Source organism: Bombina bombina, chromosome 5 (genome assembly GCF_027579735.1).
Source record: "Bombina bombina isolate aBomBom1 chromosome 5, aBomBom1.pri, whole genome shotgun sequence".
NCBI classification, from domain to species: domain Eukaryota; kingdom Metazoa; phylum Chordata; class Amphibia; order Anura; family Bombinatoridae; genus Bombina; species Bombina bombina.
In genome coordinates, this window is record NC_069503.1 from 1,164,684,009 (window position 1) to 1,164,709,907 (window position 25,899).

The 25,899-nt window shown below is 41.3% G+C and overlaps 1 protein-coding gene across 1 annotated transcript in view; it reads left to right on the plus strand.

The window, feature by feature from the left end:
* Positions 1 to 4,915: 4,915 nt before the first annotated feature.
* The window catches only part of SLC39A4 (solute carrier family 39 member 4), a gene marked incomplete at its 3' end in the record, with an annotated part of 171,254 nt that continues 150,270 nt past the window's right edge, over positions 4,916 to 25,899 (plus strand). Inside the window, 1 exon segment of the mRNA XM_053715509.1 lies at positions 4,916 to 5,306. Within this exon segment, the coding sequence (XP_053571484.1) occupies positions 5,115 to 5,306 (192 nt within the window).

Here is a 25,899-nt window from a genome sequence, read left to right on the forward strand (position 1 = left end):
ACAGGGAATAATAATACAATACAAGGAGAAGATGTCTCTAATACAGAGGGATATACAATATAGAGGGAATAATAATACAATACAAGGAGAGGATGTCTCTAATACAGAAGGATATACAATATAGAGGGAATAATAATACAATACAAGGAGAGGATGTATCTATTACAGAGGGATATACCATATACAGGGAATAATAATACAATGCAAGGAGAGGATGTCTCTAATACAGAAGGATATACAATATAGAGGGAATAATAATACAGTACAAGGAGAGGATGTCTCTAATGCAGAGGGATATACAATATAGAGGGAATAATAATACAATACAAGGAGAGGATGTATCTAATACAGAGGGGTATACAATATACAGGGAATAATAATACAATACAAGAAGAGGATGTCTCTAATACAGAGGGATATACAATATAGAGGGAATAATAATACAATACAAGGAGAGGATGTATCTAATACAGAGGGGTATACAATATACAGGGAATAATAATACAATACAAGAAGAGGATGTCTCTAATACAGAGGGATATACAATATAGAGGGAATAATAATACAGTACAAGGAGAGGATGTCTCTAATACAGAGGGATATACAATATAGAGGGGAATAATAATACAATACAAGGAGTGGATGTATCTAATACAGAGGGATATACCATATACAGGGAATAATAATACAATACAAGGAGAGGATGTATCTAATACAGAGGGATATACAATATAGAGAGAATAATAATACAATACAAGGAGAGGATGTCTCTAATACAGAGGGATATACAATATAGAGGGGAATAATAATACAATACAAGGAGAGGATGTATCTAATACAGAGGGATATACAATATAGAGGGAATAATAATACAATACAAGGAGTGGATGTCTCTAATACAGAGGGATATACCATATACAGGGAATAATAATACAATACAAGGAGAGAATGTATCTAATACAGAGGGATATACAATATACAGGGAATAATAATACAATACAAGGAGAGGATGTCTCTAATACAGAGGGATATACAATATAGAGGGGAATAATAATACAATACAAGAAGAGGATGTCTCTAATACAGAGGGATATACCATATACAGGGAATAATAATACAATACAAGGAGAGGATGTATCTAATACAGAGGGATATACAATATAGAGGGAATAATAATACAATACAAGGAGTGGATGTCTCTAATACAGAGGGATATACCATATACAGGGAATAATAATACAATACAAGGAGAGAATGTATCTAATACAGAGGGATATACAATATACAGGGAATAATAATACAATACAAGGAGAGGATGTATCTAATACAGAGGGGTATACCATATACAGGGAATAATAATACAATACAAGAAGAGGATGACTCTAATACAGAGGGATATACCATATACAGGGAATAATAATACAATACAAGGAGAGGATGTATCTAATACAGAGGGATATACAATATAGAGGGAATAATAATACAGTACAAGAAGAGGATGCATCTAATACAGAGGGTTATACAATATAGAGGGGAATAGTAATACAATACAAGGAGAGGATGTATCTAATACAGAGGGATATACAATATAGAGGGGAATAGTAATACAATACAAGGAGAGGATGTATCTAATACAGAGGGTTATACAATATAGAGGGGAATAGTAATACAATACAAGGAGAGGATGTATCTAATACAGAGGGATATACAATATAGAGTGAATAATAATACAATACAAGGAGAGGATGTATCTAATACAGAGGGTTATACAATATAGAGGGGAATAGTAATACAATACAAGGAGAGGATGTATCTAATACAGAGGGATATACAATATAGAGTGAATAATAATACAATACAAGGAGTGGATGTATCTAATACAGAGGGATATACAATATAGAGGGAATAATAATACAATACAAGGAGAGGATGTATCTATTACAGAGGGATATACCATATACAGGGAATAATAATACAATACAAGGAGAGGATGTCTCTAATACAGAGGGATATACCATATACAGGGAATAATAATACAATACAAGGAGAGGATGTATCTAATACAGAGGGATATACAATATAGAGGGGAATAGTAATACAATACAAGGAGAGGATGTATATAATACAGAGGGATATACAATATAGAGGGGAATAATAATACAATACAAGGAGTGGATGTATCTAATACAGAGGGATATACCATATACAGGGAATAATAATACAATACAAGGAGAGGATGTATCTAATACAGAGGGATATACAATATAGAGAGAATAATAATACAATACAAGGAGAGGATGTCTCTAATACAGAGGGATATACAATATAGAGGGGAATAATAATACAATACAAGGAGAGGATGTATCTAATACAGAGGGATATACAATATAGAGGGGAATAATAATACAATACAAGGAGTGGATGTCTCTAATACAGAGGGATATACAATATAGAGGGAATAATAATACAATACAAGGAGAGGATGTATCTAATACAGAAGGATATACAATATAGAGGGAATAATAATACAATACAAGGAGAGGATGTCTCTAATACAGAGGGATATACCATATACAGGGAATAATAATACAATACAAGGAGAGGATGTATCTAATACAGAGGGATATACCATATACAGGGAATAATAATACAATACAAGGAGAGGATGTATCTATTACAGAGGGATATACCATATACAGGGAATAATAATACAATACAAGGAGAGGATGTATCTAATACAGAGGGATATACAATATAGAGGGAATAATAATACAATACAAGAAGAGGATGTCTCTAATACAGAGGGATATACCATATACAGGGGATAATAATACAATACAAGGAGAGGATGTATCTAATACAGAGGGATATACAATATAGAGGGAATAATAATACAATACAAGGAGTGGATGTATCTAATACAGAGGGATATACAATATAGAGGGAATAATAATACAATACAAGGAGAGGATGTATCTAATACAGAAGGATATACAATATAGAGGGAATAATAATACAATACAAGGAGAGGATGTCTCTAATACAGAGGGATATACCATATACAGGGAATAATAATACAATACAAGGAGAGGATGTATCTAATACAGAGGGATATACCATATACAGGGAATAATAATACAATACAAGGAGAGGATGTATCTAATACAGAGGGGTATACCATATACAGGGAATAATAATACAATACAAGAAGAGGATGACTCTAATACAGAGGGATATACCATATACAGGGAATAATAATACAATACAAGGAGAGGATGTATCTAATACAGAGGGATATACAATATAGAGGGAATAATAATACAATACAAGAAGAGGATGTATCTAATACAGAGGGTTATACAATATAGAGGGGAATAGTAATACAATACAAGGAGAGGATGTATCTAATACAGAGGGATATACAATATAGAGGGGAATAGTAATACAATACAAGGAGAGGATGTATCTAATACAGAGGGATATACAATATACAGGGAATAATAATACAATACAAGAAGAGGATGTCTCTAATACAGAGGGATATACAATATAGAGGGGAATAGTAATACAATACAAGGAGAGGATGTATCTAATACAGAGGGGTATACAATATAGAGAGAATAATAATACAATACAAGGAGAGGATGTCTCTAATACAGAGGGATATACAATATAGAGGGGAATAATAATACAATACAAGAAGAGGATGTCTCTAAAACAGAGGGATATACAATATACAGGGAATAATAATACAATACAAGGAGAGGATGTATCTAATACAGAGGGATATACAATATAGAGGGAATAATAATACAATACAAGAAGAGGATGTATCTAATACAGAGGGTTATACAATATAGAGGGGAATAATAATACAATACAAGGAGAGGATGTATCTAATACAGAGGGATATACAATATAGAGGGGAATAATAATACAATACAAGAAGAGGATGTCTCTAAAACAGAGGGATATACCATATACAGGGAATAATAATACAATACAAGGAGAGGATGTATCTAATACAGAGGGATATACAATATAGAGGGAATAATAATACAATACAAGGAGAGGATGTCTCTAATACAGAGGGATATACAATATAGAGAGAATAATAATACAATACAAGGAGTGGATGTATCTAATACAGAGGGATATACAATATAGAGGGAATAATAATACAATACAAGGAGAGGATGTCTCTAATACAGAGGGATATACAATATAGAGAAAATAATAATACAATACAAGGAGTGGATGTATCTAATACAGAGGGATATACAATATAGAGGGAATAATAATACAATACAAGGAGAGGATGTCTCTAATACAGAGGGATATACAATATAGAGAGAATAATAATACAATACAAGGAGTGGATGTATCTAATACAGAGGGATATACAATATAGAGGGAATAATAATACAATACAAGAAGAGGATGTCTCTAATACAGAGGGATATACAATATAGAGAGAATAATAATACAATACAAGGAGTGGATGTATCTAATACAGAGGGATATACAATATAGAGGGAATAATAATACAATACAAGGAGTGGATGTATCTAATACAGAGGGATATACAATATAGAGAGAATAATAATACAATACAAGGAGAGGATGTCTCTAATACAGAGGGATATACAATATAGAGGGGAATAATAATACAATACAAGAAAAGGAAGTCTCTAATGCCAAGGGGCAGATGAACCCCAGAACCCTAATAACCGGGGGTTTGTGCACTTGATTTCCCATGTAGGCTGCAGCCTTCTGTAATAACTAAACTCCTGCAGAGCTGAGATAAGCAGCACAGGGTTAATGTCCCTACATAGCTAACCAGACCGGCTAGACCAGCACCCAGTAGGTGACACACAGGGAGAAATAGTTTTATGAGCTATGTACACTATCAGTGGTGATCTGGGCAGCCAATCACAGTGCAGAGAACAAAGTGTCTGCCAGGGAGACAGATCTAGGCTCTCTGTATCTCTGTGCCCAGTGCCAGTGTCAGGAAGGGAATCAGTTGGCTGCCCTCTGTTATCGGGCACTGCTCCCATTTGGTCCTTCTCTTCCACTATCTCCATTGTGCCTCAGCTGGTAACCCTAGTGCCAGCATGTTCCATAAAATGTCCTTTTTGCTGCTGCTCCTTGTGCCCACTGTTTCTGCAGATGTGATGGGTGACATTTTTGCCAGGGTGCTAACTCTCTACGCCGCAGGACAAACTACTCTGAATGAGACAGCAGTGAGCAGTCTTATAAGGCAGCTTGAGGAACGTGTGCAGTGCGGAAACAAGACGTGTGAAAAGGTGAGCGCAAAACCTCCTGAAAAGGACCGGGTGCAAAACCTGAAAGATACACAGCACTGAGTGCAGAGGAGGGCAAAGTACACAGCATGGGTCATAAAGATACACACAGGGAATCAAACTAGATGTATTAACAATTCAAAACATTTCTCGAAACACTTTATCCTAAAGAACCTTTTCACTACATTTCTGGAGATTTATCTTAAGCATTAGTGAATCTGCTCCAAAAAGATAAAATATGAATTAGAATTTTTTTTTTCATGTAAGTGAATCTAGACACTCGTAGTAGGGCAATAATACATACAGTTATAGGGCAAGGGGTCATGTAATAAGGCAGAGCAGTTACAGGGCAAGGGGTCCTGTAATAGGGCAGCAATAGGTACAGGGCAAGGGGTCATGTAATAGGGAAGTGATAGGTGCAGGCAGTTATAGGGTGAGGGGTCATGTAATAAGGCAGTGATAGGTACAGGGCAGTTACAGGGTTAGGGGGTCATGTAATAGGGCAGTAATAGGTACAGGGCAGTTACAGGGTGAGGGGTCATGTAATAGGGCAGTGATAGGTACAGGGCAGTTACAGGGTTAGGGGGTCATGTAATAGGGCAGTAATAGGTACAGGGCAGTTACAGGGTGAGGGGTCATGTAATAGGGCAGTAATAGGTACAGGGCAGTTACAGGGTGAGGGGTCATGTATTAGGGCAGTGATAGGTGCAGGGCAGTTACAAGGTGAGGGGTCATGTAATAGGGCAGTGATAGGTACAGACAGTTATAGGGTGAGGAATCATGTAATAGGGTAGTGATAGGTACAAGGCAGTTACAGGGTGAGAGGTCATGTAATAGGGAAGTGATAGGTACAGGGCAGTTATAGGGTGAGGGGTCATGTATTAGGGCAGCAATAGGTACAGGGCAAGGGGTCATGTAATAGGGCAGTGATAGGTGCAGGCAGTTATAGGGTGAGGGGTCATGTAATAGGGCAGTGATAGGTACAGGGCAAGGGGTCATGTAATAGGGCAGTGATAGGTGCAGGCAGTTATAGGGTGAGGGGTCATGTAATAGGGCAGTGATAGGTACAGGGCAAGGGGTCATGTAATAGGGCAGTGATAGGTACAGAGCAAGGGGTCATGTAATAGGGCAGTGATAGGTGCAGGCAGTTATAGGGTGAGGGGTCATGTAATAGGGCAGTGATAGGTACAGGGCAAGGGGTCATGTAATAGGGCAGTGATAGGTACAGGGCAGTTATAGTGTGAGGGGTCATGTATTAGTGCAGTGATAGGCACAGGGCAGTTACAAGGTGAGGGGTCATGTAATAGGGCAGTGATAGGTACAGGCAGTTACAGGGTGAGGGGTCATATAATAGGGCAGTAATAGGTACAGGGCAGTTACAGGGTGAGGGGTCATGTAATAGGGCAGTAATAGGTACAGGGCAGTTACAGGGTGAGGGGTCATGTAATAGGGCAGTAATAGGTACAGGGCAGTTACAGGGTGAGGAGTCATGTAATAGGGCAGTGATAGGTACAGGGCAGTTACAGGGTGAGGGGTTATGTAATAGGGCAGTGATAGGTGCAGGCAGTTATAGGGTGAGGGGTCATGTAATAGGACAGTGATAGGTACAGGGCAGTTACAGGGTGAGGGTTCATGTAATAGGGCAGTGATAGGTACAGACAGTTATAGGGTGAGGGGTCATGTAATAGGGCAGTGATAAGTACAGACAGTTATAGGGTGAGGGGTTATGTAATAGGGCAGTGATAGGTGCAGGCAGTTATAGGGTGAGGGGTCATGTAATAGGGCAGTGATAGGTACAGGGCAGTTACAGGGTTAGGGGGTCATGTAATAGGGCAGTAATAGGTACAGGGCAGTTACAGGGTGAGGGATCATGTAATAGGGAAGTTATAGGTACAGGACAGTTACAGGGTGAGGGGTCATGTAATAGGGCAGTGATAGGTACAGGACAGTTACAGGGTGAGGGGTCATGTAATAGGGCAGTGATAGGTACAGGGTAGTTACAGGGTGAGGAGTCATGTAATAAGGCAGTGATAGGTACAGGCAGTTATAGGGTGAGGGGTCATGTAATAGGGCAGTGATAGATACAGGCAGTTATAGGGTGAGGGGTCATGTAATAGGGCAGTGATAGGTACAGACAGTTATAGGGTGAGGGGTCATGTAATAGGGCAGTGATAGGTACAGGCAGTTATAGGGTGAGGGGTCATGTAATAGGGCAGTGATAGGTACAGACAGTTATAGGGTGAGGGGTCATGTAGTAGGGCAGTAATAGGTACAGGGCAGTTATAGGGTGAGGGGTCATGTAATAGGGCAGTAATAGGTACAGGGCAGTTACAGGGTGAGGAGTCATGTAATAGGGCAGTGATAGGTACAGGGCAGTTACAGGGTGAGGGGTCATGTAATAGGGCAGTAATAGGTACAGGGCAGTTACAGGGTGAGGGGTTATGTAATAGGGCAGTGATAGGCACAGGGTAGTTACAGGGTGAGGGGTCATGTAATAGGGCAGTGATAGGTACAGACAGTTACAGGGTGAGGGGTCATGTAATAGGGCAGTGATAGGCACAGGGTAGTTACAGGGTGAGGGGTCATGTAATAGGGCAGTGATAGGTACAGGCAGTTATAGGGTGAGGGATCATGTAATAGGGCAGTGATAGGTACAGGGCAGTTACAGGGTGAGGGGTCATGTAATAGGGCAGTGATAGGCACAGGGTAGTTACAGGGTGAGGGTTCATGTAATAGGGCAGTGATAGGTACAGGGCAGTTACAGGGTGAGGGATAATGTAATAGGGCAGTAATAGGTACAGGGCAGTTACAGGGTGAGGGATTATGTAATAGGGAAGTGATAGGTACAGAACAGTTACAGGGTGAGGGGTCATGTAATAGGGAAGTGATAGGTACAGGACAGTTACAGGGTGAGGGATCATGTAATAGGGCAGTAATAGGTACAGGGCAGTTATAGGGTGAGAGGTCATGTAATAGGGCAGTGATAGGTACAGGGCAGTTACAGGGTGAGGAGTCATGTAATAGGGCAGTGATAGGTACAGGGCAGTTACAGGGTGAGGGGTCATGTAATAGGGCAGTAATAGGTACAGGGCAGTTACAGGGTGAGGAGTCATGTAATAGGGCAGTGATAGGTACAGGGCAGTTACAGGGTGAGGGGTCATGTAATAGGGCAGTGATAGGTACAGGGCAGTTACAGGGTGAGGAGTCATGTAATAGGGCAGTGATAGGTACAGGACAGTTACAGGGTGAGGGGTCATGTAATAGGGCAGTAATAGGTACAGGGCAGATACAGGGTGAGGAGTCATGTAATAGGGCAGTGATAGGTACAGGGCAGTTACAGGGTGAGGGGTCATGTAATAGGGCAGTGATAGGTACAGGGCAGTTACAGTGTGAGGGGTCATGTAATAGGGCAGTGATAGGTACAGGGCAGTTACAGGGTGAGGGGTCATGTAATAGGGCAGTAATAGGTACAGGGCAGTTACAGGGTGAGGAGTCATGTAATAGGGAAGTGATAGGTACAGGACAGTTACAGGGGGAGGGGTCATGTAATAGGGCAGTAATAGGTACAGGGCAGTTATAGGGTGAGGGGTCATGTAATAGGGCAGTGATAGGTACAGGGCAGTTACAGGGTGAGGGGTCATGTAATAGGGCAGTAATAGGTACAGGGCAGTTATAGGGTGAGAGGTCCTGTAATAGGGCAGTGATAGGTACAGGCAGTTATAGGATGAGGGTTCATGTAATAGGGCAGTAATAGGTACAGGGCAGTTACAGGGTGAGGGGTCATGTAATCGGGCAGAGAGAGGTCCAGTGCAGTTATAGGGTGAGGGATCATGTAATTGGGCAGTGATAGGTACAGACAGTTATAGGGTGAGGGGTCATGTAATAGGGCAGTGATAGGTACAGACAGTTATAGGGTAAAGGGTCATGTAATAGGGCAGTGATAGGTACAGGGCAGTTATAGGGTAAAGGGTCATGTAATAGGGCAGTGATAGGTACAGGGCAGTTATAGGGTAAAGGGTCATGTAATAGGGCAGTGATAGGTACAGGCAGTTATAGGGTGAGGGTCATGTAATAGGGCAGTGATAGGTACAGGGCAGTTATAGGGTGAGGGGTCATGTAATAGGGCAGTGATAGGTACAGGGCAGTTACAGGGTGAGGGGTCATGTAATAGGGCAGTGATAGGTACAGGCAGTTATAGGATGAGGGGTCATGTAATAGGGCAGTAATAGGTACAGGGCAGTTACAGGGTGAGGGGTCATGTAATAGGGCAGTGATAGGTACAGGCAGTTATAGGATGAGGGGTCATGTAATAGGGCAGTGATAGGTACAGGGCAGTTACAAGGTGAAGGGTCATGTAATAGGGCAGTGATAGGTACAGGGCAGTTACAGGGTGAAGGGTCATGTAATAGGGCAGTAATAGGTACAAGGCAGTTACAGGGTGAGGAGTCATGTAATAGGGCAGTGATAGGTACAGGCAGTTATAGGGTGAGGGGTCATGTAATAGGGCAGTGATAGGTACAGGCAGTTACAGGGTGAGGGTTCATGTAATAGGGCAGTGATAGGTACAGGACAGTTATAGGGTGAGGGGTCATGTAATAGGGCAGTGATAGGTACAGGCAGTTATAGGGTGAGGGTTCATGTAATAGGGCAGTGATAGGTACAGGCAGTTACAGGGTGAGGGTTCATGTAATAGGGCAGTGATAGGTACAGGCAGTTACAGGGTGAGGGGTCATGTAATAGGGCAGTGATAGGTACAGGGCAGTTACAGGGTGAGGGGTCATGTAATAGGGCAGTGATAGGTACAGGGCAGTTACAGGGTGAGGGGTCATGTAATAGGGCAGTGATAGGTACAGGCAGTTACAGGGTGAGGGGTCATGTAATAGGGCAGTGATAGGTACAGGGCAGTTACAGGGTGAGGGGTCATGTATTAGGGCAGTGATAGGTACAGGCAGTTACAGGGTGAGGAGTCATGTAATAGGGCAGTGATAGGTACAGGGCAGTTACAGGGTGAGGGGTCATGTATTAGGGCAGTGATAGGTACAGGACAGTTACAGGGTGAGGGGTCATGTAATAGGGCAGTGATAAGTACAGACAGTTATAGGGTGAGGGGTCATGTAATAGGGCAGTGATAGGTACAGGGCAGTTACAGGGTGAGGGGTCATGTAATAGGGCAGTAATAGGTACAGGGCAGTTACAGGGTGAGGGGTCATGTAATAGGGCAGTGATAGGTACAGGACAGTTACAGGGTGAGGGATTATGTAATAGGGCAGTGATAGGTATAGGGCAGTTACAGGGTGAGGAGTCATGTAATAGGGCAGTGATAGGTACAGGACAGTTACAGGGTGAGGGATTATGTAATAGGGCAGTGATAGGTACAGGGCAGTTACAGGGTGAGGAGTCATGTAATAGGGCAGTGATAGGTACAGGACAGTTACAGGGTGAGGGGTCATGTAATAGGGCAGTGATAGGTACAGGGCAGTTATAGGGTGAGGGGTCATGTAATAGGGCAGTGATAGGCACAGGGTAGTTACAGGGTGAGGGGTCATGTAATAGGGTAGTGATAGGTACAGGACAGTTACAGGGTGAGGGGTCATGTAATAGGGCAGTGATAGGTACAGGGCAGTTACAGGGTGAGGGGTCATGTAATAGGGCAGTGATAGGTACAGACAGTTATAGGGTGAGGGTTCATGTAATAGGGCAGTGATAGGTACAGGACAGTTACAGGGTGAGGAGTCATGTAATAGGGCAGTGATAGGTACAGGGCAGTTACAGGGTGAGGGGTCATGTAATAGGGCAGTGATAGGTACAGGCAGTTATAGGGTGAGGGGTCATGTAATAGGGCAGTGATAGGTACAGACAGTTATAGGGTGAGGGGTCATGTAATAGGGCAGTGATAGGTACAGACAGTTATAGGGTGAGGGGGTCATGTAATAGGGCAGTGATAGGTACAGACAGTTATAGGGTGAGGGGTCATGTAATAGGGCAGTGATAAATACAGACAGTTATAGGGTGAGGGGTCATGTAATAGGGCAGTAATAGGTACAGGGCAGTTACAGGGTGAGGGGTCATGTAATAGGGCAGTAATAGGTACAGGGCAGTTATAGGGTGAGGGATCATGTAATAGGGCAGTGATAGGTACAGGGCAGTTACAGGGTGAGGGATCATGTAATAAGGCAGTGATAGGTACAGACAGTTATAGGGTGAGGGGTCATGTAATAGGGCAGTGATAGGTACAGACAGTTATAGGGTGAGGGTTCATGTAATAGGGCAGTGATAGGTACAGACAGTTATAGGGTGAGGGGTCATGTAATAGGGCAGTGATAGGTACAGACAGTTATAGGGTGAGGGTTCATGTAATAGGGCAGTGATAGGTACAGGACAGTTACAGGGTGAGGGGTCATGTAATAGGGCAGTGATAGGTACAGACAGTTACAGGGGGAGGGGTCATGTAATAGGGCAGTAATAGGTACAGGGCAGTTATAGGGTGAGGGGTCATGTAATAGGGCAGTGATAGGTACAGACAGTTATAGGGTGAGGGTTCATGTAATAGGGCAGTAATAGGTACAGACAGTTATAGGGTGAGGGGTCATGTAATAGGGCAGTGATAGGTACAGGGTAGTTACAGGGTGAGGGGTCATGTAATAGGGCAGTGATAGGTACAAGGCAGTTACAGGGTGAGGGTTCATGTAATAGGGCAGTGATAGGTACAGGCAGTTATAGGGTGAGGGTTCATGTAATAGGGCAGTGATAGGTACAGGGTAGTTACAGGGTGAGGGGTCATGTAATAGGGCAGTGATAGGTACAAGGCAGTTACAGGGTGAGGGGTCATGTAATAGGGCAGTAATAGGTACAGGGCAGTTACAGGGTGAGGGGGTCATTTAATAGGGCAGTGATAGGCACAGGGTAGTTACAGGGTGAGGGGTCATGTAATAGGGCAGTGATAGGTACAGGACAGTTACAGGGTGAGGGGTCATGTAATAGGGCAGAGAGAGGTCCAGTGCAGTTATAGGGTGAGGAGTCATGTAATAGGGCAAAGATAGGTACAGGACAGTTACAGGGTGAGGGATCATGTAATAGGGCAGTGATAGGTACAGGACAGTTACAGGGTGAGGGATTATGTAATAGGGCAGTGATAGGTACAGGGCAGTTACAGGGTGAGGGGTCATGTAATAGGGCAGTGATAGGTACAGACAGTTATAGGGTGAGGGGTCATGTAATAGGGCAGAGAGAGGTCCAGTGCAGTTATAGGGTGAGGGGTCATGTAATAGGGCAGTGATAGGTACAGGCAGTTATAGGGTGAGGGGTCATGTAATAGGGCAGTGATAGGTACAGACAGTTATAGGGTGAGGGGTCATGTAATAGGGCAGTGATAGGTACAGACAGTTATAGGGTGAGGGGTCATGTAATAGGGCAGTGATAGGTACAGGACAGTTACAGGGTGAGGGGTCATGTAATAGGGCAGTGATAGGTACAGGACAGTTACAGGGTGAGGGGTCATGTAATAGGGCAGTGATAGGTACAGGACAGTTACAGGGTGAGGGATTATGTAATAGGGCAGTGATAGGTACAGGGCAGTTACAGGGTGAGGGGTCATGTAATAGGGCAGTGATAGGTACAGACAGTTATAGGGTGAGGGGTCATGTAATAGGGCAGAGAGAGGTCCAGTGCAGTTATAGGGTGAGGGGTCATGTAATAGGGCAGTGATAGGTACAGGCAGTTATAGGGTGAGGGGTCATGTAATAGGGCAGTGATAGGTACAGACAGTTATAGGGTGAGGGGTCATGTAATAGGGCAGTGATAGGTACAGACAGTTATAGGGTGAGGGGTCATGTAATAGGGCAGTGATAGGTACAGGACAGTTACAGGGTGAGGGGTCATGTAATAGGGCAGTGATAGGTACAGGACAGTTACAGGGTGAGGGGTCATGTAATAGGGCAGTGATAGGTACAGGACAGTTACAGGGTGAGGGATTATGTAATAGGGCAGTGATAGGTACAGGACAGTTACAGGGTGAGGGGTCATGTAATAGGGCAGTGATAGGTACAGACAGTTATAGGGTGAGGGGTCATGTAATAGGGCAGTGATAGGTACAGGACAGTTACAGGGTGAGGGATTATGTAATAGGGCAGTGATAGGTACAGGACAGTTACAGGGTGAGGGATTATGTAATAGGGCAGTGATAGGTACAGACAGTTACAGGGTGAGGGGTCATGTAATAGGGCAGAGATAGGTACAGGACAGTTACAGGGTGAGGGGTCATGTAATAGGGCAGTAATAGGTACAGGGCAGTTACAGGGTGAGGGATCATGTAATAGGGAAGTTATAGGTACAGGACAGTTACAGGGTGAGGGGTCATGTAATAGGGCAGTGATAGGTACAGGGCAGTTATAGGGTGAGGGATCATGTAATAGGGCAGTGATAGGTACAGACAGTTACAGGGTGAGGGATTATGTAATAGGGCAGTGATAGGTACAGGACAGTTACAGGGTGAGGGGTCATGTAATAGGGCAGAGATAGGTACAGGGCAGTTACAGGGTGAGGGGTCATGTAATAGGGCAGTGATAGGTACAGGACAGTTATATGGTGAGGGGTCATGTAATAGGGCAGTAATAGGTACAGGACAGTTACAGGGTGAGGGATCATGTAATAGGGCAGTGATAGGTACAGACAGTTACAGGGTGAGGGATTATGTAATAGGGCAGTGATAGGTACAGGACAGTTACAGGGTGAGGGGTCATGTAATAGGGCAGAGATAGGTACAGGGCAGTTACAGGGTGAGGGGTCATGTAATAGGGCAGTGATAGGTACAGGACAGTTATATGGTGAGGGGTCATGTAATAGGGCAGTAATAGGTACAGGACAGTTACAGGGTGAGGGATCATGTAATAGGGCAGTGATAGGTACAGGACAGTTACAGGGTGAGGGGTCATGTAATAGGGCAGAGAGAGGTCCAGTGCAGTTATAGGGTGAGGAGTCATGTAATAGGGCACTCTGCACATTCTGACATAAGTGACAAGTGCATAATTTGCCCCTGTGACAATCGCAGGAGTCTAAAAAGGGGAATGTTTGTCAGTAAGTGGTGGAACCGGCAAAACTGCTGTGATGTAATTTGTTTATACTTTTACTTAGTATTTTATTCATTTTGTATATTTAATTATTACCATTTAATTAGTTTGTGCTTTTTGACATTTCATATTTTGTAGACAAAACATATAGCATTGAGGCTGTTTACACGTAGGTTTGTGTACAACAGTATTTTATTATACCTTAGGCTACAGGAGAGTAACTGAGCACAGAGCAGGAACATCACTTTGGCACCTGATAATTTTACCCCTGCAGATATCACTGCTTTATATCACCAACACTGTGAGGTTGTCTCAGAAAACACAACACTCGTATGTATACAAAGCTACTCATAGAACAACTTGTTTATGGTCACAATTACAGCACTTGACTTATTAGATATTTTAAGTAATGGGAAGACATCCAGTACAATTATTTACACTTATTTCTATTAACATTAATGAGCTAAATTCATGCATCTTATTCTAAAGCTTAAAGCAATTTGACATATAATTTATGAGATTGGCAATACATTTGTTTATATTTTATATATAATTGGCAGTTAGTGAAAGTATGTACAATTATCAAGGTATAAAGAAGCAGTTGGCTTTTATCCAATCATAACTTTATATTTGTTTATGTAAGCTTATGTGTTTACTGGCTCCAAATGGTTTTGTCTTCTAAACTGTTTTTCTATGCTGTGATTTTTAGTAGACGCTACATGATTACTTTAATTGTCAGTACAGAATAACCTGCCAAGTGCCTAACACAGACCGTGCCCAGTGCCTAACACAGACCATGCCCAGTGCCTAATGCAGACCATGCCCAGTGCCTAACACAGACAGTGCCCAGTGCCTAACACAGACCGTGCCCAGTGCCTAACACAGACCGTGCCCAGTGCCTAACACAGACTGTGCCCAGTGCCTAACACAGACCTTGCCCAGTGCCTAACACAGACCGTGCCCAGTGCCTAACACAGACCGTGCCCAGTGCCTAACACAGACTGTGCCCAGCGCCTAATGCAGACCGTGTACAGCGCTTAATGCAGACCGTGCCCAGTGCCTAACACAGACTGTGCCCAGCGCCTAATGCAGACCGTGTACAGCGCTTAATGCAGACCATGCCCAGTGCCTAACACAGACCGTGCCCAATGCCTAATGCAGACCGTGTACAGCGCCTAACGCAGACCGTGCCCAGTGCCTAATGCAGACCATGCCCAGTGCCTAACACAGACTGTGCCCAGTGCCTAACACAGACTGTGCCCAGTGCCTAACGCAGACCATGCCCAGTGCCTAATGCAGACCATGCCCAGTGCCTAACACAGACTGTACCCAGCGCCTAATGCAGACCGTCTACAGCACCTTACGCAGACCGTGCCCAGTGCCTAACGCAGACCATGCCCAGTGCCTAATGCAGACCATGCCCAGTGCCTAACACAGACTGTGCCCAGTGCCTAACACAGACTGTGCCCAGTGCCTAACGCATACCATGCCCAGTGCCTAACACAGACCGTGCCCAATGCCTAATGCAGACCGTGTACAGCACCTAACGCAGACCGTGCCCAGTGCCTAATGCAGACCGTGCCCAGTGCCTAATGCAGACCGTGTACAGCACTTAATGCAGACCATGCCCAGTGCCTAATGCAGACCGTGCCCAGTGCCTAATGCAGACCGTGCCCAGTGCCTAACACAGACCGTGTACAGCACCTAATGCAGACCGTTCCCAGTGCCTAATGCAGACCATGCCCACTGCCTAATGCAGACCGTGCCCAGTGCCTAATGCAGACCGTGTACAGCACCTAATGCAGACCATGCCCAGTGCCTAATGCAGACCGTGCCCAGTGCCTAATGGAGACCGTGTACAGCACCTAATGCAGACCATGCCCAGTGCCTAATGCAGACTGTGCCCAGTGCCTAATGCAGACCGTGTACAGCACCTAATGCAGACCATGCCCAGTGCCTAATGCAGACCGTGCCCAGTGCCTAATGCAGACCATGCCCAGTGCCTAATGCAGACCGTGGCCAGTGCCTAATGCAGACCGTGCCCAGTGCCTAACACAGACCGTGTACAGCACCTAATGCAGACCGTGCCCAGTGCCTAATGCAGACCGTGCCCAGTGCCTAATACAGACCGTGTACAGCACCTAATGCAGACCATGCCCAGTGCCTAATGCAGACCGTACCCAGTGCCTAATGCAGACCGTGCCCAGTGCCTAATGCAGACCATGCCCAGTGCCTAATGCAGACCGTGCCCAGTGCCTAATGCAGACCGTGCCCAGTGCCTAATGCAGACCATGCCCAGTGCCTAATGCAGACTGTGCCCAGTGCCTAATGCAGACCATGCCCAGTGCCTAATGCAGACCGTGCCCAGTGCCTAATGCAGACCGTGCCCAGTGCCTAATGCAGACCTTGCTCAGTGCCTAATGCAGACCGTACCCAGTGCCTAATGCAGACCATGCCCAGTGCCTAATGCAGACCATGCCCAGTGCCTAATGCAGACCGTGCCCAGTGCCTAATGCAGACCGTGACCAGTGCCTAATGCAGACCGTGTACAGCACTTAATGCAGACCGTGCCCAGTTCCTAATGCAGACCGTGCCCAGTGCCTAATGCAGACCGTGCCCAGTGCCTAATGCAGACCGTGTACAGCACCTAATGCAGACCGTGCCCAGTGCCTAATGCAGACCGTGTACAGCACCTAATGCAGACCGTGCCCAGTGCCTAATGCAGACATTGTATAGTGTCCTTCACTAACCCCACATTATGAGTGTCCTTCAACCCCCCCCACATTGTGTGTCCTTCTCCCCCCCATATTATGAGTGTATTTCTCCCCCCAACATTGGGAGTGTCCCCCCACACTTGACTGTCCTCCTCCCCCTCCACACACATTGTGAGTGTCCTTCCCCCACCCACATTGTGAGTGCCTAATGCAGACCGTGCCCAGTGCCTAATGCACCCACATTGTGAGTGTCCTTCAACCCCCCCCCACATTGTGAGTGTCCTTCTCCCACATTGTGAGTGTCCTTCTTAACCCCCCCACATTGTGAGTGTCCTTCTCCCACATTGTGAGTGTCTTTCTCCCCCCCCACATTGTGAGTGTCCTTCAACCCCCCCACATTGTGAGTGTCCTTCTTAACCCCCCCCACATTGTGAGTGTCCTTCTCCCACATTGTGAGTGTCTTTCTCCCCCCCACATTGTGAGTGTCCTTCAACCCCCCCACATTGTGAGTGTCCTTCTTAACCCCCCACATTGTGAGTGTCCTTCTCCCCCCCACATTGTGAGTGTCCTTCCCCCCCACATTGTGAGTGTCCTTCTCCCCCCCACACACATTGTGAGTGTCCTTCTCCCCCCCCACACACATTGTGAGTGTCCTTCCCCCCCCCCACATTGTGAGTGTCTTTCACCCCCCCACATTGTGAGTGTCCTTCTCCCCCCCACATTGTGAGTGTCCTTCTCCCCTCCCCACACATTGTGAGTGTCTTTCACCCCTCCCCACACATTGTGAGTGTCTTTCAACCCCCCACATTGTGAGTGTCCCCCTCCCACATTGTGAGTGTCCTCCCCCCCACGTTGTGAGTGCCCTTCTCCCCCCCACACATTGTGAGTGTCCTTCTTCCCCCCCCACATTGTGAGTGTCCTCCCCCCCATATTGTGAGTGTCCTCCTCCCAAATTGCGAGTGTCCCCCCCCCCACATTGCGAGTGCCCCCCCCCCCACATTGTGAGTGTCCTTGACATTTTCTGACTTTGTGCAGAGTAAAATACTTTTGCTATATATGTAAAGAGAACAGACAAGTGTAGTGTCTCCTCACGCTATGGACCACTCCCACATACCCAGGCTATTTTCTGTCAGGTATGCACTATAAATAGAATTACACAGCAGGGTGTATACTGAGGGACATGAGTAACATGAGTACCTGTGTACTGTGTGCTATATATATATAATAATTACACAGCAGGGTGTATACTGAGGGGTATTAGTAACATGAGTACCTGTGTACTGTGTGCTATATATATATATAATAATTACACAGCAGGGTGTATACTGAGGGTTATTAGTAACATGAGTACCTGTGTACTGTGTGCTATATATATATAATAATTACACAGCAGGGTGTATACTGAGGGTTATTAGTAGCATGAGTACCTGTGTACTGTGTGTTATATATATATAATAATTACACAGCAGGGTGTATACTGAGGGTACCAGTAACATGAGTACCTGTGTACTGTGTGCTATATATATATAATAATTACACAGCAGGGTGTATACTGAGGGTTATTAGTAACATGAGTACCTGTGTACTGTGTGCTATATATATATAATAATTACACAGCAGGGTGTATACTGAGGGTTATTAGTAACATGAGTACCTGTGTACTGTGTTATATATATATATATATATATATATATATATATATATATATATAATAATTACACAGCAGGGTGTATACTGAGGGGTATTAGTAACATGAGTACCTGTGTACTGTGTGTTATATATATAATAATTACACAGCAGGGTGTATACTGAGGGTTATTAGTAACATGAGTACCTGTGTACTGTGTGTTATATATATATAATAATTACACAGCAGGGTGTATACTGAGGGTACCAGTAACATGAGTACCTGTGTACTGTGTGTTATATATATATATATATATATATAATAATTACACAGCAGGGTGTATACTGAGGGTTATTAGTAACATGAGTACCTGTGTACTGTGTGCTATATATATATAATAATTACACAGCAGGGTGTATACTGAGGGTTATTAGTAGCATGAGTACCTGTGTACTGTGTGTTATATATATATAATAATTACACAGCAGGGTGTATACTGAGGGTACCAGTAACATGAGTACCTGTGTACTGTGTGCTATATATATATAATAATTACACAGCAGGGTGTATACTGAGGGTTATTAGTAACATGAGTACCTGTGTACTGTGTGCTATATATATATAATAATTACACAGCAGGGTGTATACTGAGGGTTATTAGTAACATGAGTACCTGTGTACTGTGTGTTATATATATATATATATATATATATATATATATATATATATATATATATATATATATATATATATATATATATATATATATATATATATATAATAATTACACAGCAGGGTGTATACTGAGGGGTATTAGTAACATGAGTACCTGTGTACTGTGTGTTATATATATAATAATTACACAGCAGGGTGTATACTGAGGGTTATTAGTAACATGAGTACCTGTGTACTGTGTGTTATATATATATAATAGTTACACAGCAGGGTGTATACTGAGGGTACCAGTAACATGAGTACCTGTGTACTGTGTGTTATATATATATAATAATTACACAGCAGGGTGTATACTGAGGGTTATTAGTAACATGAGTACCTGTGTACTGTGTGCTATATATATATATAATTACACAGCAGGGTGTATACTGAGGGTTATTAGTAGCATGAGTACCTGTGTACTGTGTGTTATATATATATAATAATTACACAGCAGGGTGTATACTGAGGGGTATTAGTAACATGAGTACCTGTGTACTGTGTGTTATATATATATATATAATAATTACACAGCAGGGTGTATACGGAGGGTTATTAGTAACATGAGTACCTGTGTACTGTGTGCTATATATATATATATATATATATATATAATAATTACAAAGCAGGGTGTATACTGAGGGTTATTAGTAACATGAGTACCTGTGTACTGTGTGTTATATATATATAATAATTACACAGCAGGGTGTATACTGAGGGTTATTAGTAGCATGAGTACCTGTGTACTGTGTGTTATATATATATATATAATAATTACACAGCAGGGTGTATACGGAGGGTTATTAGTAGCATGAGTACCTGTGTACTGTGTGCTATATATATATATATATATATATATAATTACACAGCAGGGTGTATACTGAGGGGTACCAGTAACATGAGTACCTGTGTACTGTGTGTTATATATATATATATAATAATTACACAGCAGGGTGTATACGGAGGGTTATTAGTAACATGAGTACCTGTGTACTGTGTGCTATATATATAAAATAATTACACAGCAGGGTGTATACTGAGGGGTACTAGTAACATGAGTACCTGTGTACTGTGTGTTATATATATATAATAATTACACAGCAGGGTGTATACTGAGGGTTATTAGTAGCATGAGTACCTGTGTACTGTGTGTTATATATATAAAATAATTACACAGCAGGGTGTATACTGAGGGGTACCAGTAACATGAGTACCTGTGTACTGTGTGTTATATATATATAATAATTACACAGCAGGGTGTATACTGAGGGTTTTTAGTAGCATGAGTACCTGTGTACTGTGTGTTATATATATATATAATAATTACACAGCAGGGTGTATACTGAGGGTTATTAGTAGCATGAGTACCTGTGTAATGTGTGTTATATATATATATAATAATTACACAGCAGGGTGTATACTGAGGGTTATTAGTAGCATGAGTACCTGTGTACTGTGTGTTATATATATATATAATAATTACACAGCAGGGTGTATACTGAGGGGTATTAGTAGCATGAGTACCTGTGTACTGTGTGTTATATATATATAATAATTACACAGCAGGGTCTATACTGAGGGGTATTAGTAACATGAGTACCTGTGTACTGTGTGCTATATATATATATATATAATAATTACACAGCAGGGTGTATACTGAGGGGTACCAGTAACATGAATACCTGTGTACTGTGTGTTATATATATATAATAATTACACAGCAGGGTGTATACTGAGGGGTATTAGTAGCATGAGTACCTGTGTACTGTGTGTTATATATATATATATAATAATTACACAGCAGGGTGTATACTGAGGGTTATTAGTAACATGAGTACCTGTGTACTGTGTGTTATATATATATAATAATTACACAGCAGGGTGTATACTGAGGGTTATTAGTAACATGAGTACCTGTGTACTGTGTGCTATATATATATAATAATTACACAGCAGGGTGTATACTGAGGGTTATTAGTAACATGAGTACCTGTGTACTGTGTGCTATATATATATAATAATTACACAGCAGGGTGTATACTGAGGGGTACCAGTAACATGACTACCTGTGTACTGTGTGTTATATATATATAATAATTACACAGCAGGGTGTATACTGAGGGTTATTAGTAACATGAGTACCTGTGTACTGTGTGTTATATATATATAATAATTACACAGCAGGGTGTATACTGAGGGTTATTAGTAACATGAGTACCTGTGTACTGTGTGTTATATATATATAATAATTACACAGCAGGGTGTATACTGAGGGTTATTAGTAACATGAGTACCTGTGTACTGTGTGCTATATATATATAATAATTACACAGCAGGGTGTATACTGAGGGTTATTAGTAACATGAGTACCTGTGTACTGTGTGCTATATATATATAATAATTACACAGCAGGGTGTATACTGAGGGGTACCAGTAACATGACTACCTGTGTACTGTGTGTTTTATATATATATATAATAATTACACAGCAGGGTCTATACTGAGGGGTATTAGTAACATGAGTACCTGTGTACTGTGTGCTATATATATATAATAATTACACAGCAGGGTGTATACTGAGGGGTACCAGTAACATGACTACCTGTGTACTGTGTGTTATATATATATAATAATTACACAGCAGGGTGTATACTGAGGGTTATTAGTAACATGAGTACCTGTGTACTGTGTGTTATATATATATATATAATAATTACAGAGCAGGGTGTATACTGAGGGTTATTAGTAACATGAGTACCTGTGTACTGTGTGCTATATATATATATATATATATATATATATATATATATATATATAATAATTACACAGCAGGGTGTATACTGAGGGGTATTAGTAACATGAGTACCTGTGTACTGTGTGCTATATATATATATAATAATTACACAGCAGGGTGTATTCTGAGGGTTATTAGTAACATGAGTACCTGTGTACTGTGTGCTATATATATATAATAATTACACAGCAGGGTGTATACTGAGGGTTATTAGTAACATGAGTACCTGTGTACTGTGTGTTATATATATATAATAATTACACAGCAGGGTGTATACTGAGGGTTATTAGTAGCATGAGTACCTGTGTACTGTGTGTTATATATATATATATAATAATTACACAGCAGGGTGTATACTGAGGGCTACCAGTAACATGAGTACCTGTGTACTGTGTGTTATATATATAACATAATTACACAGCAGGGTGTATACTGAGGGGTACTAGTAACATAAGTACCTGTGTACTGTGTGTTATATATATATATATAATAATTACACAGCAGGGTGTATACTGAGGGTTATTAGTAGCATGAGTACCTGTGTACTGTGTGTTATATATATATATATATAATAATTACACAGCAGGGTGTATACTGAGGGTTATTAGTAGCATAAGTACCTGTGTACTGTGTGTTATATATATATAATAATTACACAGCAGGGTGTATACTGAGGGTTATTAGTAGCATGAGTACCTGTGTACTGTGTGTTATATATATATATATAATAATTACAAAGCAGGGTGTATATTGAGGGGTATTAGTAGCATGAGTACCTGTGTACTGTGTGTTATATATATATAATAATTACACAGCAGGGTGTATACTGAGGGTACCAGTAACATGAGTACCTGTGTACTGTGTGTTATATATATATAATAATTACACAGCAGGGTGTATACTGAGGGGTATTAGTAACATGAGTACCTGTGTACTGTGTGCTATATATATATAATAATTACACAGCAGGGTGTATACTGAGGGTTATTAGTAACATGAGTACCTGTGTACTGTGTGCTATATATATATATATATATAATAATTACACAGCAGGGTGTATACTGAGGGTTATTAGTAACATGAGTACCTGTGTACTGTGTGTTATATATATAATAATTACACAGCAGGGTGTATACTGAGGGGTACCAGTAACATGAGTACCTGTGTACTGTGTGTTTTATATATATATATATATATATATATATAATAATAATTACACAGCAGGGTGTATACTGAGGGGTATTAGTAACATGAGTACCTGTGTACTGTGTGTTATATATATATAATAATTACACAGCGAGGTGTATACTGAGGGGTATTAGTAACATGAGTACCTGTGTACTGTGTGTTATATATATATAATAATTACACAGCAAGGTGTATACTGAGGGGTATTAGTAACATGAGTACCTGTGTACTGTGTGCTATATATATATATATATATATATATATATATATATATATAAAATAATTACACAGCAGGGTGTATACTGAGGGGTACCAGTAACATGAGTACCTGTGTACTGTGTGTTATATATATAATAATTACACAGCAGGGTGTATACTGAGGGGTACCAGTAACATGAGTACCTGTGTACTGTGTGTTATATATATAATAATTACACAGCAGGGTGTATACTGAGGGGTACCAGTAACATGAGTACCTGTGTACTGTGTGTTATATATATTTAATAATTACACAGCAGGGTGTATACTGAGGGTTATTAGTAACATGAGTACCTGTGTACTGTGTTATATATATATATAATAATTACACAGCAGGGTGTATACTGAGGGTTATTAGTAACATGAGTACCTGTGTACTGTGTTATATATATATATAATAATTACACAGCAGGGTGTATACTGAGGGTTATTAGTAACATGAGTACCTGTGTACTGTGTGTTATATATATATAATAATTACACAGCAAGGTGTATACTGAGGGTTATTAGTAACATGAGTACCTGTGTACTGTGTGTTATATATATATAATAATTACACAGCAGGGTGTATACTGAGGGTTATTAGTAACATGAGTACCTGTGTACTGTGTGCTATATATATATAATAATTACACAGCAGGGTGTATACTGAGGGTTATTAGTAACATGAGTACCTGTGTACCTTGTGCTATATATATATAATAATTACACAGCAGGGTGTATACTGAGGGGTACCAGTAACATGACTACCTGTGTACTGTGTGTTATATATATATAATAATTACACAGCAGGGTCTATACTGAGGGGTATTAGTAACATGAGTACCTGTGTACTGTGTGCTATATATATATAATAATTACACAGCAGGGTGTATACTGAGGGGTACCAGTAACATGACTACCTGTGTACTGTGTGTTATATATATATAATAATTACACAGCAGGGTGTATACTGAGGGTTATTAGTAACATGAGTACCTGTGTACTGTGTGTTATATATATATAATAATTACAGAGCAGGGTGTATACTGAGGGTTATTAGTAACATGAGTACCTGTGTACTGTGTGCTATATATATATATATATATATATATATATATATATATATATATATATATATATATAATAATTACACAGCAGGGTGTATACTGAGGGGTATTAGTAACATGAGTACCTGTGTACTGTGTGCTATATATATATAATAATTACACAGCAGGGTGTATACTGAGGGTTATTAGTAACATGAGTACCTGTGTACTGTGTGCTATATATATATAATAATTACACAGCAGGGTGTATACTGAGGGTTATTAGTAACATGAGTACCTGTGTACTGTGTGTTATATATATATATAATAATTACACAGCAGGGTGTATACTGAGGGTTATTAGTAGCATGAGTACCTGTGTACTGTGTGTTATATATATATATAATAATTACACAGCAGGGTGTATACTGAGGGCTACCAGTAACATGAGTACCTGTGTACTGTGTGTTATATATATAAAATAATTACACAGCAGGGTGTATACTGAGGGGTACTAGTAACATGAGTACCTGTGTACTGTGTGTTAGATATATTTATAATAATTACACAGCAGGGTGTATACTGAGGGTTATTAGTAGCATGAGTACCTGTGTACTGTGTGTTATATATATATATATAATAATTACACAGCAGGGTGTATACTGAGGGTTATTAGTAGCATAAGTACCTGTGTACTGTGTGTTATATATATATAATAATTACACAGCAGGGTGTATACTGAGGGTTATTAGTAGCATGAGTACCTGTGTACTGTGTGTTATATATATATATATATATATAATAATTACAAAGCAGGGTGTATACTGAGGGGTATTAGTAGCATGAGTACCTGTGTACTGTGTGTTATATATATATAATAATTACACAGCAGGGTGTATACTGAGGGTACCAGTAACATGAGTACCTGTGTACTGTGTGTTATATATATATAATAATTACACAGCAGGGTGTATACTGAGGGGTATTAGTAACATGAGTACCTGTGTACTGTGTGCTATATATATATAATAATTACACAGCAGGGTGTATACTGAGGGTTATTAGTAACATGAGTACCTGTGTACTGTGTGCTATATATATATATATAATAATTACACAGAAGGGTGTATACTGAGGGTTATTAGTAACATGAGTACCTGTGTACTGTGTGCTATATATATATAATAATTACACAGCAGGGTGTATAC